This window comes from Aspergillus steynii (assembly GCF_002849105.1).
Source record: "Aspergillus steynii IBT 23096 chromosome Unknown P170scaffold_2, whole genome shotgun sequence".
Lineage (NCBI taxonomy): Eukaryota > Fungi > Ascomycota > Eurotiomycetes > Eurotiales > Aspergillaceae > Aspergillus > Aspergillus steynii.
The window spans coordinates 241,664-256,306 of NW_020194399.1; the positions used below are offsets into that span (position 1 = coordinate 241,664).

Genomic DNA, 14,643 nt, shown 5'->3' on the forward strand with positions numbered 1-14,643 from the left:
AACAGCAGCCCTTTTGATTCCCAGATTTAGTAATACTTCTTGAAGCAAGACTTGGGAACCATCCTCATCCTTTACAGCCACTAAGAAGGCCCAGTAAGTGACCCGGGAAGGCCATTTGAGCCGATTCTGCAGTCCGATTGCCAACTCCATCCGTGATATATGGTGTTTTTCAGAAGTGATTTGCAATTAAGAGTTTTCAGTCTCATTTCTACCCGGTTCTATGATAGACGCAATCTAACAAAATAATGTCGCCTCAGCACATTTCTCCATCTCGAGATTACCGTTGCAACATGTAGCAACCTAGTATAGTTAGCTTTGGTTGTTTACTTTTTTCTTTTCCCGCGAAGGGCAAATTGAGCAATTCCACGCACCAAAATTATCAAATGGGTCAATCCATGTGGATTTGACGACCACGCCAGCAGCAGCACATAATTGATCGACTTCAACAGCGGTCCACTTGGCGCTCGTAATCGCATGTATCTTTTCACCCTTCGCAATGGAGAGAAAATTTCCATCTACCTTCAATGAAAGGTCCCGCTTCGCCACATGGTATAGGCGTTGTTCCTTGGCAACCGCATCAAACTTGCTCTCAAAGTCCCAATCGCTCTCGCTGAAAACGTCTTCCCCTAGCAGTCTATTGGCATGGTTGAGCCCGTTGCGCACAAACCGTCGAATTTTTCCATCAGGCAGATCGTACGCAAGCTGAATGGCTTCGGTATTTTCGTTTCCATCAATAGATGCTAGTAGCTGGCTCTTGGGGTACTGTAGCAGTCGGCGGAGACTGTTCACGGATGTCTCCCAGGCCATATTGGTGATACTGTTTCCCAGCCAAAGAAACAAAGGTCTGTGGTTTCGGAACAGTCGCTGCTCTTCCTCCTCAAGAAGTGACATACAGTCTTCATAGCTGCCGAGTAATCCTTGGCATGAGATATACTTGGAATTCCCCAGCATTCGTGTCATCTGGGAAAGGCTGTGATTCAACGAATCGGCAGCTACATCCAGCGCGAAGTAGGCGATTGACTTCTTCTGCCGATGCAATGCCTGGAGCAAGACGCCGCTTTTCTTGCAATTGCTTTTTTCACAACGTGGTCAGCGTGATAGAATCTATGCACCGCTCAAGAGATACTTACCCGGCTCCGAGTTCAATAATAACCGTTCCCGATTCCACTGTCTCGACAATAGTCTCGCTCTCTTTGTTTAGCAAATCCAGCTCTGCTCGATATGGGTAATAATCATGAGACGAGGTTATAGCCTCGAAATGTCCCTGGCCCTTCTCGTCCCATAGTAGTAACGACGGGATATACTTCGCTGAGTTCGTCTCTAAAAGACCTGAGACCAACTCCGATCGTAAATCCGCCGGATCACAGCCGTGGCGCCGGATATCGTGTATAATGACCTCCTGATGCATGACTGAACCGTGAAGAAATTATTGATATGCAGAGATTGGACCCTCCGAAAGGGCGGACAGAGAAGAGACAGCAGTCAGGTAAACAGTTAATATCTAATGCACTCTCATTCTGTGTGTGGTCGTGCCTACCTACTTTATCTTTATTGGACAGGCCATGAGTATATGTCCCTCGGCATGTAGGTGGGTACGCAACTAGCCAAGTCAAAGCATATGTCCACAGGAATGCGGTCTACCCGAACTAGTAGGATACGTGCTACCACTTCCCTCTGACGATCAGGTACACAGTCGCCAACATCGGCATGGTTGGTCACCTAACGTGGATACGTAACAGCCCCTTTCACTCCCTTTCGCGACCACGATCGACAGATGCTCTCAAATCTGACACCGTTTTTCTCTGACAAGTCTTTAATCACTCTCCGTGTCTGGCGGTCTGTCGTCCCCTGCAGCCATCCGATAATCTCGTGGTCTGGCATTCTCACCAGCACCACGGTCTTGCCATGTTCGACTTCCCTTATCCCTTGTATAGTGCAAGGGGTCAAGTTCTTCCGTGACCGGCAAGGGGCAGGAGAAAGCGGGTTCGGCCGATCAGCCGGCGTACCGGAGCAAGTTGCACGGGTCAAAAATTCACGGATATCCAGATTTCAGCCGCTGATTCCGTGACGTTTCTTGTTTGAATTGATTAGAATTATTCAAAACGTCGTGATCTCATGCAGCTCGTAGATCCCAGGCACTCCGTTCTTCCTCTTGTATACCGTTACGACTAGGCATAGTAGTATCTGTCATGGTCTAAAAATAACCTACAGCTCCCAAGTTCCTGATATGTCGATTTAGTTGTTGTCAATCAATTCCTTAGCCCTTTTTGCTCGGAGATGCAAATCCAATTGTGAATCAAACATTTTGCATACTACCACGGTCAAGGAATGCGATCGACATCAACACCCCTACTAGGGATATGTATATGCAAGGACATTTGGCCGAGGATTCCCGATCCCACTTGTGCCATCATTGCAGATCATCGCAAATTCTCACAACCCGCTGCTACGTCCAAGACACTACCTCCAACAGAACCTGGAAGAGCTTCCGTGTTAGACCATATTGGTCTTGAGCAAACGCTGCCTTACCCGCCCTTGCCTCGAAACATTCCTCTACTTCCTGTGTTTACTCGGTACGTTGCCAGGGACATTGAAGGCCGTCCTTTGTTCTAAATTGGTATCCTGTCGGCGATTCTTCGCAAATTCATGGGGAATGCCAATGAGATTGCAGCATGCACAATCGGGAATCCAGGCACTGAGACAGGATCCAACAGACTACGGAGTCCTCCGCAGAACAAGCATGACTCCACTATGTAGGTAAGAAGTTATTATTGGCTTTTCCCAGGAAGATGGACCCGCTGTCGGTAAGAAATGCCGAGGCTCCGACGCCGAGCTTCCGGCTGTGGGGCACCCGCAGCCTCGGCATCTTTTCCGGCCAATGGGCGACGGGTTTCGCTCGGCTCAACTCGGCAGCCACCGGATTCATCCAATCCATTCAACCGTCTAGGTGGCTACTCAGTTACTCAAGCAAAGCAGAGGCGGCCATAACATCAACTATATTTGTAGGTGTCCTGCCTTTTGCCACCTATGTTATAGCCAGAAATTAAATCATCGGTCGTCTTACCGCCCTGCCCCGATTTCGAGTGCTTAGTTCCTAGCTCCTAGTCACCACGATGATATATATAATCAAAAGACATAGTGGCAGCAATATATTCGGGCTAACGTTCAGAGCGTGGGGAGTGGCAATGCGTTATAGATTGCTTCTCGCGGAGACAACAGAACGGCTGTTGCAGCAATTCTTAGAGAGAATGATCTTATTACACAACAGAGGCAATATGGTGGTGCTCTGTGGACAGGATCTGCTCCTGCCCATAAAGAAATTGTACAAGTACGGTGTGAGAAGGTGCCAGATGCTGATAAACAAGGTGGGTATTATGACACTCCTATCTATGCTGAATCGGCCCATAGCGATAAGTGAATTGTGCAGCACTTGTAGGAGAATGGTGTGATGCTTCTATAAAACGCAGAATTATGGGCTCCATCTCTCAGCCACTTGTCTCCCTATCTGCAAGGAAGAAGGCCCACTCTTCTAGAGATCGAAAGAAGTCTTATCGAAGCTCCATCTTCCCCAGCATGTTGCTACGTACTAAAAGTGGTAGATGTTAGAAGTTTAGCCTTTTGACACTAGGCCGTAGGTATATCCAGGCACTGGGCGAACTATGACGTCAGAGGCTCTCCAGGCGGCTGCCACCATGTGGATCCAGACATAGATCAGGTACGATATGACGTTATTATCCCGCGGGTCTTGCGTCCAAGAAGAAAACGAAAGGGGTTGCCATTCATGGCATGGCCTTGGTCATGGCCACTGCGGTGTTCGTGCTACCGTTTGCAACACTGTCACTTTCTTCATTATTTCTCCATTCGCATCGCTGTTGATCTGTACAACCTCCCCCCGAGAGAGCCTTCCATGGCTTCTTCCACATCAAGCAATGGGCCGGATACGGGGCCACGAAAATATGCCTACAACATTGAAGCTGCCCGCGAGCGGGAGATGCACCTGTATGGATGCTGCAATTCCTGTGAAAACAGCAATCACTAACATCCAAGCAGTTACCTACCGTACTGGGGTTTCTCACAATCCGAGAAATACGCGCAGCAATCAACTGGGTACTCGCCGAACGTCTCACGCGACAACGTCCTAACCGTTTTCGCCCAACTAGCGAGCCTCCGACTAGACACGAAACGAGTCCTCATCTCCCTCTTCGACCGCACAACGCAATACGTCGTCGCCGAATCGACACGCAAACTCGGCCTCCGGAGTCAAAAGAGTGGCGAGAGTTCAGATGCGCTCTGGCGTGGAGTCCAGCAGCTCCCTCGGGACGAAATACCAATGTGCAAATTAGCGATGGATAGCTTTACAAGTCAACGTAAAGATAGCTTCATAGTACCCGACCTCTGGGAGGATGATCGATTCAAATCGGCCCCTATTGTGGCTGGCTCGCCCTCTCACCGATTTTACATCTCGGTCCCAATCAGGTCGCCTGAGAACTATGTGATTGGAAGCGTTGTGGTATTGGATGATAAACCACGTTATAGGGTCTCCGACGAGTCGATAGATCTATTGCATGAAGTGAGTGTTACAATTATGGAGTACCTCATTTCGCGGCGTGCAATGCGCGAGGAACATCGCGAAGAAAAGATGGTACGAGCGCTGGGTCTCTTTGTGCGTGGCAAAGCAGACTTGAGCGAGGGCATTGACGGTGCCACTGCGTCAGACAGAAAGCAAGACGACCTCGATCAAGTCAGCGAAAAGCTGGAACAGGTTCAGATCGCTGATGAGGCGGGAGAAGACCGAAACTCGGATGACCGAGGAAGACTCCCTAAAGCATCTGGTGATAAACATAGAGCTACGGAAAGAACGAAAAAGGTTGACGCAAGCGAGAGTCGATCCCCTATAAGAAAATTCAAATCGCAGGACGACGACGAGAAAGAACCAGAAGCCACAACTGAAGACGATGAACAGCCCCCTGCACTTACACCGACTACCAAGCAACTGAAAAGGAAGCTTGCGCCATCCAATGTCCAATCGGCACTCAATCGGGCCTCATGCCTGATGAATCAAGCATTGGATGTGGAAGGTGCTCTGTTCCTCGATGCCAGCGTATACACTAGACGACTGATGATTGGCTCAATCACTGATAACGACAATAGTCAGACTCAAGTATCTACTGGAAAGGTGTCCAGCGGTGATGATCACGTTAATGGCCAAAAAGATAACGGCTTCGAGGAAGAGGGCAAGGATTCGAGAACACTGGTACTAGGGTACGCGACCTCCTCGGACTCCAGCAAAACAAAAGGCCAAGGCGAAAGCCATTATATATCGATCCCTGGTAGCTTTGTGAATCATCTGATTGATCGCTACCCGAGAGGAAAGATATTCCACATTGAAAGAGACGGTTCGATCGCGGTCAGCTTCGAAGGGCTGGCAGACGATGTCAGTCAAGCGTACGACGCCAAGGACCGGGTTGTCAAGGCTGTATCACCAAAAGAGCAAAACCTCGAGATCGAAATGATGGAAATCAAGTACTTGCATAAGGTTCTGCCTGATGCACGATGCATTGCCATCTACCCGGTCTGGGATTTCCAACGCGGTCGGTGGTTTACAGTCAACTTGGTATGGGCCAACGATCCCGGCCGGATATTGTCTGAGCCGAAGGATTTAACGTATATGGCTGCGTTCAGTAATAGCGTCATGGCTGAAGTATCCCGTATGGATGTGGAGGCCGCTGACCGGGCCAAAGGTGACTTCATCTCGTCAATCTCCCACGAGCTGCGGTCCCCACTTCACGGTATTTTAGGAACCGTCGAGTTACTACAAGAGACAGTCTCTACTTATGCACAAAAGGGTCTTGTGGACACTGTTTATAGCTGTGGACGGACTTTGCTGGATACACTCAATCACTTACTTGACTACGCCAAGATCAACACCCTCACTACACCGGCTGCGTCAGCTCTAGCAGAGAAGGGTGACGGTGGAAACACCAGCATCTCTCAGCCAAAAATAGCGGTTCCAGGAATCCTCCAGGGTGAGGACCTAGCTTCGCTAGCGCAGGAAGTTATAGAAGGACTCCTGGCAGGTGCCGAGTTCCACAGTCGTGAGGTCAACTCTGCACCCGAGACCGCCAGGGACACTGGTCGCCGGGGATCTGCATTACTCGAGACAGGAAAGGGAGATGGTCGTATGATTACCATTGTGGACATCGAATGGCAGGATAGCTGGCATTATCCGGTTTATGCTGGCGCCTGGCGCCGAGTGATCATGAATCTTTTCGGCAATGCCTTGAAATACACCGCAAGCGGCTATATCCGATTATTAATGAAGAGGGATACCATGAACGTGAACACACATGAAACAGTTCCCGCAGTACGACTTATTGTTAGTGACTCGGGACGGGGTATGTCTCGAGACTTTCTTGTCAATCACCTCTGCATGGCCTTTGTCCAAGAAGATACCGAATCGCCTGGCCTCGGTGTGGGTCTTCACTTGGTCCACCAGATTGTCAAGTCTCTTGGGGGAAAGATCGAATTTAGAAGTGAGGTTGATAAGGGAACTGACGTGGACGTTATCATACCGGTGGATGTTTCGTCCCCTCGATCTGCCATTGACTCTCCATATCAGCCTCTGAGGCAGAGGTTGAATGGCAAGACAGTTTCATTCTTCACTCGCAGCCTCCAACGCGGGGACTTGCATATAGGATCAGACACGTTCAACGACATTCTGTCCAGTCTCAACCACATGGTGAGTGAATGGTTCGGCTTGAAGGTTCTCGATATGAAAGCGCTTGAATCGGGACCAGCGGACTTCATCATCGTGACGGATCATGAGTACCGAACAATGGCCCAAGACTCCGTGGAGTCAGATGTCCGGAGGCCCATTGAGTCAAGGAGCACATACCCTCTAATTGTTCTCAGTGCACAGGCCAGCAGCTGGAAAGTGGTCAAAGAGAATGACGAGGATCGTGCAGTCTTTTTGGCTCAACCGTGAGTCTCCCCTCCGCAGGTATAGACGTTTCTCGATGTCTGCTTACTGACAATTATACAGTGTGAGCCCAAGGTCACTGGCAACTGCTTTCGAGCATTGCTTGAACCAAGGAGGAAAGGGAAACGAAAACCAAGCCAAAAAGATATCCCTCTTGGCTAATCATCTGGGGACAGAGATTGATTTCCCGAGCAAGCAGCAAAGTGAATTTAAATCCCCGGATCAAGGGGATGAGTGCAAACCGGAAGAGTCTTCTGAAGTGCTTCTTGTAGAGGATAATCCTGTCAATCTGAAGGTACGTGTATGGAGTGCTGCCCAAGACGTATGTTAATCAAATCTGCAGATTATCGAGACATGCGTGAAAAACGCGAATTTTAGATATCAAACCGCTAAAAATGGGAAGGAGGCACTCGAAAAGTTCGAAAAGAATGCCTTCAAAGTAGTTGTTATGGGTAAGCCTTCTTCCCAGTCATACATGTGGATTCACCGTACTAATTGGGCATAGATATCTCCATGCCTGTCATGGATGGCCTGTCCGCTAGCCGGGCCATGCGACACTTCGAAAGAAAAAGCGGGCGCCCACCTGCTTCGATAGTAATTCTTACATCAGTTTTATCTTCTGAAAAGCAACAAGAGGCAAATGATAGCGGGGTTAATGTGTTTCTAACCAAGCCCGTGCCATTGAAGCAGCTTAGAGAGATGCTTCATAAATTTGCACATTCTACGGATGACGAACGTGAATAAACGAAGTGATGTTATTTATGCCCGAAATTATGAATTTATTTTGAATTATTCTCGAACTAACGATATACGGTGCAACACTTTACTGTGTGGATTAATCTTATTACCTTTTTCTTCTTCCCTTTGCGATCAGCCGTGGCGCAAGGCAAGGTCTCAGCCATTTCTTGTCGCGAAAATCCAAATATAATAGACAATGAATTACGTCAATTACTGATTATATGAAAATGAAGTAAAAGAGTAATATATTGATTACTCATTGCAATAAGAGATAGTTAACTAGTTCTGGTGGTGAACAAAGTGATCCAAAATTGAAAGATAGGTGCCAACATCAGGTTCCTGATTTATATATATATAAAATAGAAAGGGAGTTACTAGTAGAATAATATTTTAATTTTTGCGAGGGTTGAATGTTTAGCTCAAAGCCAGCATCACTCCACAACCAAGCCATCCTTTAGGATAATGCTGATGCCCACAGCATTAGAAATTATTTCCTTACGAAGTAAGTCTATTCATAACTCACTTGCACACTTGCTTTCACTGTCATGAATACACGGACTAGTTACGCAGTGCTGCGAAAATGTGGTGATGTTGGCAGCAGACCTAATAGGAGCCACAAGTGTGAGCAATACAATAAATAGTATCCAAGGTTATATAAGAGAGGATGAAGATAGTTTCGTCCATTCCCTACTTCATTCAGCATAAGTATTCATTTGTCTACATGACATTCCCGCTACACAGGCATCAAATATGCACTATCGAAGCCGATCTTACACAGATATAGCTTCTGTATTGGACCTCTGCATTGCTCATTTGTCGCCTACGTTTACGAAACTTTACCGCCATTTTTCTCCCTGAAAACATTCACCCTGGTCTGTTTCACACCGCCATTTCTGCGCTGATGCACCTCAAAGACTAAACATTCCCTCCTCTTGCGCTTAACTTTTCGAAGTCTTCAGTGGCTGGATTTCAATACCTTCGTCATATCTCAGGCTCCAGGGCTGTAGTAAGTATCAACCAGAAGAGAAGCCAAAACTGACTGTAGAATTTTGATTAGTGTGTTTATATCTTTTGTGGTCTATCGATCATTTTGATTCATCGTAGTAATAGTAGTGATTGATTCATTGAACCCTCTAAAGAAAGTTAGAGTAAGTAATAAAAGCAGTTATACTACATATGCAGGGATAAGTATTCTCCAGGCTAAGCTGAAATAGCGGTATGTGTATGATATCCCAGTTTGATCGATCTTATCTGACCGGACATAAGTTTCGTACAAGAGGGCCTATTAGATACTGTGTCCAACATCGATTCATGAAATATCCCAATATATTGGGCCATGGATATGAGCATTACTACTCCTCTCCCTTCGCTATCCTTGCAAGGGGCTTGTACCTCCGAGTACGCGTCCATACAACCCTTGGAAACAGAAGGAAAGGGGTTCAGCTCCCGAGAAAGTTTAAAGTTCTGCACTGAAGAAAAGTGCAGAAATATCATACCCCTTGCATAGTAACGAGATTAATGGCAATGGCCCGCGCAGTCACGTATGGGTATGCATTACTCTGGGCGATATTAGTACTACATCGTCGTCTATAATCCACCTGTCACAGAAATCTAACCATGAAAGTGTGCCGATAAATCTTCATCACAGCGCTGGCCTTAACGCAGGGTGCCACTGCAGTTCAAACAACCCACAGGTCTATCAAGGCGCTCGAGAGAGCACCCCAAGGGATCATCTATGAATCGGGAAATACGACATATTTCGCTGATTCCAAACATTCTCGCAGAGTTCTACACTACTCAGACCAGAAGGAGGATGATAAATTGATTCCAGTAACAGCCATCGTCGCCAACCAAACCCATATCACTGGCGAGCTCCTTGAAGCCACTATTGGCAGCTACCTTGAAGGTGACGATGTTATCTCCCACGGCTTTTTGGCAAACATTTACCTGTCATCCTCCTTTCCTCATAGCAGTCTGGACCAGACGGCCATAGAATACCTCGCCAATCGTGCAGTCGACACAGTATTTATTGATTCAATTATCTTTGACCCTGTTCCGTCGGGCTTTGTCTCTATTTGTGACACTTCGGATAGACCTCTACCATCTGGCCCCTATACAGCCATTATCTCCGACGACAGCATCACCCTTCTCACTACCTATCGGTTATATATCGATAGCTTTCGCAGCTTCATCACTGGCATGTACCCATCCAATGATGGAGTGGGAACTTTCTTTCCGCTCCAGTCCATGAGCTCGAGATTATGGGGCCCGATAATCCCCGTCCCTAGTCGCATCTACTCCTGGGCAGACCAGCGTCCACTGGCTGGAGTCCGAGTAGCTGTTAAAGATCTCTTCGATGTCCGCGGGCTACAGACGCCAGTCGGTAGTCAGGCCTGGGTCTCTATTACTCCAATTGCCAACGCCACAGCACCATCTATCCAGAGATTGGTTGATTTCGGCGCCGTCCTTGTCGGAAAGTACAAGCTCGCGCAATTCGCCTCCGGCGCAGACCCGTGGGAATGGATGGACGAGCACCATCCCTTTAACTCGCGCGGCGATGGGTACCTGACTTGCTCTGCATCCTCTTCCGGGGGCGGCTGCTCGGTAGCAGCATACGACTGGCTGGATGCAGCTATAGGTAGCGATACAGGTGCGTCGATGCGTCTGCCTGCAGCGGTATCGGGCACGTATGGAAATCGGCCCAGCCAAGGGATGATTTCTTTCGATGGTGCTGTTCCCCTAAACCGGGCGCAAGACACGGCGGGCGTGTTCTCGCGTAATCCGGTCGCATGGGCGCGATTCGCAAAGACGTGGTATACCCAAGAGATGCATCAGAATTCGGCTGTCACTGGCCTTTCGCCGCTGAATGTCCCCGACACTATGAAGTTCCCGTCGCGCGTTTTATATCCCGACGAGCATTTCCCGATGAAGAATCCCGCTGCGCAGGTGATCCTGGATACGTTCATTTCTAAGATGTCGGCGTTGTTCAGCCTGGATGTTCACCATTTTAATTTGACCAGGATGGTCGACAACGCATCTATCTACTCGAACACGACAAGCCCCTGGGAATCGATCATGAATGCCTCTATCATGCTAGGTTCCTGGTCTCAGCATGTTGATGTCGCTGGTCCACTCATCTCGGAATGGGAAGCCCGATATGACGGACGATTCCCACCCGTCGAGGCGCAGTGGCGCGCCTTATGGTCGCAGTTCAATGCTAGCCTCGTCACACAAGAGGCATACAACAAGGCTTTGGTGAGTAAAGCGACAGCGGTAGATTGGTTCGAGAAGAATGTGCTGTACGAGACGCCGGAGTCATGTTCGGAGTCGCTGTTACTGTGCGACATTGGCACAGGAGGTGTCCCCAGCTTTCGCGAGAAGGAACTAAACGACGGGCCGAATGCGACATATGTAACTCTGACTGGACAGGGGGCCCTGCCGTGTGCCAGCATTTGTCCGATGTTTGGGTAGGTTGTTCATTTCGTCGGGTTCGGACGTTTACTGATGGCATGCAGATGCGCCGATTATACCATCCCGATAGGCCAGGTTGACTACCAGTCTCCTATCACAATGGTTACAGAGCAGTTGCCTGTCAGTGTTAATATGATTGCTCGACGAGGCTGTGATCTCATGTTGTTTAATATGGTGGAGAAAATGGCCGAGGCAGGGATTCTGCAGACGGTGAAAACGGGACGGACGGCATTTGAGGTTTAGACAGGCTATACTCTAAGATAATCAAGGAGGATCTATTCCAAATCCCCAGACTTTTCGGACAACAAAAACAGCTCAACAGTCTTTCCATGCACAGCATTGCCCGGCTCGTATATCCACATACGTCCGCAGTCAACTGCGATTGCGCGGTAATTCCTGGCGTGAACGCTCGACACAGTAGATGATAAGGGTCTCGTTCACAGGATTGATTTTGTTTCAATTCAGACTGAATGGAACTCTATTTGCGCTTGACCCGATGTATATAAATTATCTTCTTTTCAGATGATACGCAAACCAACCAGTCTTCCTCTAAATCACAACTTCCACCCAGAGCCGAGGGGAAAAACAGTAAACACCCAGATGAATCATCGCTTTATGCGTCCGGAAAAAAGAAAGTCTTGGCAAATTCTGGTGCTTCAGGGTCTGTCAGGTCACACCAATGTTAATCTTCTAGATCCCGTATAGGTAAAAGAATGAGGGGGGAAATTAAACTTAGAGGTTATCAATCCTTAATTCAAATATGCTAGTAATCCTTAGTATAATAGCTTAAGTACCGAGTCTTGTGAGCCAATTGACTTGTCTTTCGACTTCTCTTCTATCCTCTGAAAAGTAATGAATGAGTTTGATTTTCCTTGTTTGTTTTTTCTTTTGCTGTTGTCGCTGTTGTGTATGTGCTATGAGGATACGCTCTATATTTCCTTACCTGCTTGCTGTTCACCCGAGATCAATGGCTGAGTACTGAGGTGGTTTGAATCCCAGTCTTTGCATTGTCAGCCGAAGAAACCCCTGAGAGCGTGACAGTAAAGGGAGCGCTACAAGAGCACCGCCACCCGCCAGTATAGTAAAGTGATTATATGAACAGTCCCCTCCCGCGATGAATTCGAGCAATTTGTTGTGCTCTGTAGAGAGTACTATGTACATGATCAAATTGCGGGCAGAAGACAAGTGGATGCACATGATTACTAAAAGTCCATAGACAGTGGAAAGCCTGTAATCTATCTCTTCATTCCGTCTGATTTCTGTCAAAGCCTATATGGGCTCGGAGAGTTCTATCGCATGCCGCCCTTGTGTACAACTTCTGTTTCAATGAGAGGGTTCCTGTAGCTTCTAACTGACTCCATTAAAAGCTGGCCGGTCTGCCCTTAATCATGTTACTGGGATGAGGCTTATTATTCGCAGTAAGGCAAGCCCGAAACAATACCCCCGAGCCAGGAAGATAGGAAGGCAAAACTGAACCTAAGCTAAATGATAGAATTCATATAATTGAGAGGATAGATGCACAAAGAAAGGGCACCGACGAGACTTAACAACAAACCCATCCCCCTAATAATGCTGAGCATTTATGCTGATAGCTAGAAGAATAGGACCCAGTTCGGCCATGGCAGTGGCACTGTTAGTGCTCCAGGGACCAAATTGGCGTATCACCACGAAAGGACTGTTGCGGATATCTCCTGTCTGGAGATAGTTGATGTAATCAGCATTGTGCTCAGCGACAGAGATATAGATCTCCTGCCTATCTTGTGATATAATAAGACGACTGCCAGGTACTGAGTCAGCTTTGCAGAGAACGCGCCTCAGGGTTGAGGGGTTGATGATAGTGAAATTTTCACTTACGGCTTGCTTCGACATGTAGGGAAAGACGATTTGAAGTCTGTCAGTAAGCTGGCAACAATCCGGTGGCTCTCTTGTATACGAATCTGCGGCTCCTTCGTCTGTCTGAGTACCGGCTTGACCTCTATTATATCACCGCTGCGAGTGGCTCCGAACCCGTCGCGGGGCAACGCCAGGAGATTTCCGTCGTCGACGATCATCCATCCAGAGCGTTAGCCACACCCCTTCAAGCGACACCATCGGGCTGGTTACAAGCATTTAAGACTGCAGGCTTTCTCATGATCCTATCCAGGGCGGAAAGCCAGTCCATACATCAACCGTGACAATGGAATCCGTCACCGAGTCTCGTGATCGGTATAATCTCCGCAAAGCGCTCACCGTCATGGAAAGGGACATCAACGCCCTTGAAAAGACGGATATGCATACCCTGGACCAAGGCGTGCTGAAGCGGTGCAGAGTCCGGACTCTACCCTTGAGCCTTGAGGGCGATGACTCGCTCGCACCAACGTTTTTCATGGCCTTGGCTCCCGAGAACATGCCAGAGCCAACGGAAGAATATGTCGACCGAGAATACAGCACCGACAGTCTAACCCTGTCCAGCGAACGCGGGCGACTGATTTACCTTTACCTTTCGTCATACGTTCGCAAGCTGATGATCGACCTCCCGGAGGTTCAACGAACGTGGTCAAGCAACCAGTAAGCCTTTGGTGCCACCACCCCTTGTTCAAACGTTCGCTACTTATCGGTTCCCCAGGATCGGCGATTACAATTTTGGGGATCTCTACCGGACCTTTCCGCCTGAATTTGGCACGTTATCGATCATTCATGTTGCTAAGGCTTCGAAGCCACATATTAAATGCATCATGCACAACGACCTTGACGCAGATGATAGTCATCTACTCCGTGGGGAAATACTGACTGTCATCCGGATCATGCTGGGTCAACTGAAGCAGAAGGTGTTTGTCAATCATATGGTAGCGCCGGTAATTGTACCTCATTCGAAGCATTCTCAACCAAACAGAAAAAATAAAATAAAAAAGGCTAATCATGATGCCAGGTTCTACTGTTTTCTATGAATCGACGGCATCCGCGTGTCATTGAGGCATACTTTGATGGCCAGGAGCTGTTGATGCGGCGCACTAGTTCCTATGACTTTACGTTTTTGAATGCAGATGGGTTCAAGACCTTTGCACAGTGGTTCCTGGGCGGTCCGATTGGTGATACGTCTAGAGGGCTGGCCCGGACTTAATGTTTGGATCATGGATTGGCGGTGCTTGCGTTAAGGTGTTTTCAGGGTTCTATAACATCCTCATGGGTCAATGGGTCTTGGAACGGTTTAATATGTGCTCGTTCCTTCGTTTCTATTCTTTGTAAATCCATCATACCGAGTGAGTCTTTCATATGCTCGCCCCGTTAAGGGTTTTGTTTCATAAAGCCGAACATTGAATATAGGTCTAGAGCTTTCTACATTGTCTCATACTATTGGTAAGTCTATGGACAAGCTACTTTGTTGCGTTGGCACACCAAAAGGATGTATGGAATGAGGATGGCATGCAGAGGCCAGGGCTGGCTAATACAATCCAACGGCTTTCCCGTAGAATGTA

General features: G+C 48.0%; 5 protein-coding genes across 5 annotated transcripts; 3 read left to right on the plus strand and 2 right to left on the minus strand.

The window, feature by feature from the left end:
* Positions 1-277: 277 nt before the first annotated feature.
* P170DRAFT_422488 (uncharacterized protein) lies at positions 278-1,408 on the minus strand (the record flags this gene model as incomplete). Its single annotated transcript, XM_024847436.1, has 3 exons — positions 278-300; positions 372-1,072; positions 1,131-1,408. The coding sequence occupies 3 exons, from the start codon at positions 1,406-1,408 to the stop codon at positions 278-280; spliced, it is 1,002 nt and encodes a 333-aa protein (XP_024706779.1).
* A 2,499-nt stretch (positions 1,409-3,907) lies between these two features.
* P170DRAFT_348526 (sensor histidine kinase/response regulator) lies at positions 3,908-7,723 on the plus strand (the record flags this gene model as incomplete). Its single annotated transcript, XM_024843682.1, has 5 exons — positions 3,908-3,999; positions 4,051-6,981; positions 7,043-7,274; positions 7,323-7,431; positions 7,485-7,723. 5 exons carry the CDS (start codon positions 3,908-3,910, stop codon positions 7,721-7,723), a joined length of 3,603 nt encoding a protein of 1,200 aa, XP_024706780.1.
* A 1,611-nt stretch (positions 7,724-9,334) lies between these two features.
* On the plus strand, positions 9,335-11,431 carry P170DRAFT_422490 (amidase family protein; the record flags this gene model as incomplete). Its single annotated transcript, XM_024847437.1, has 3 exons — positions 9,335-9,340; positions 9,383-11,184; positions 11,233-11,431. The coding sequence occupies 3 exons, from the start codon at positions 9,335-9,337 to the stop codon at positions 11,429-11,431; spliced, it is 2,007 nt and encodes a 668-aa protein (XP_024706781.1).
* A 1,249-nt stretch (positions 11,432-12,680) lies between these two features.
* Positions 12,681-13,529, minus strand: P170DRAFT_506493 (uncharacterized protein). The gene is made up of 2 exons (XM_024854398.1): positions 13,043-13,529; positions 12,681-12,965 (listed from the first exon to the last, which is right to left on the minus strand). Exons 1-2 carry the CDS (start codon positions 13,237-13,239, stop codon positions 12,752-12,754), a joined length of 411 nt encoding a protein of 136 aa, XP_024706782.1. The 5' UTR covers positions 13,240-13,529; the 3' UTR covers positions 12,681-12,751.
* On the plus strand, positions 13,365-14,480 carry P170DRAFT_453197 (uncharacterized protein; the record flags this gene model as incomplete). The annotated part of the gene is made up of 3 exons (XM_024851342.1): positions 13,365-13,735; positions 13,794-14,022; positions 14,097-14,480. 3 exons carry the CDS (start codon positions 13,365-13,367, stop codon positions 14,286-14,288), a joined length of 792 nt encoding a protein of 263 aa, XP_024706783.1. The 3' UTR covers positions 14,289-14,480.
* Between the last annotated feature and the right edge of the window lie 163 nt (positions 14,481-14,643).

Coding starts and splice junctions, on each gene's coding strand:
- P170DRAFT_506493 (XM_024854398.1), bottom strand. CDS start 13,239: ATGATCGTCGACGACGGAAATCTCCTGGCGTTGCCCCGCGACGGGTTC. Junction 12,966..13,042: donor CCTACATGTCGAAGCAAGCC/GTAAGTGAAAAT, acceptor AGTACCTGGCAG/TCGTCTTATTATATCACAAG.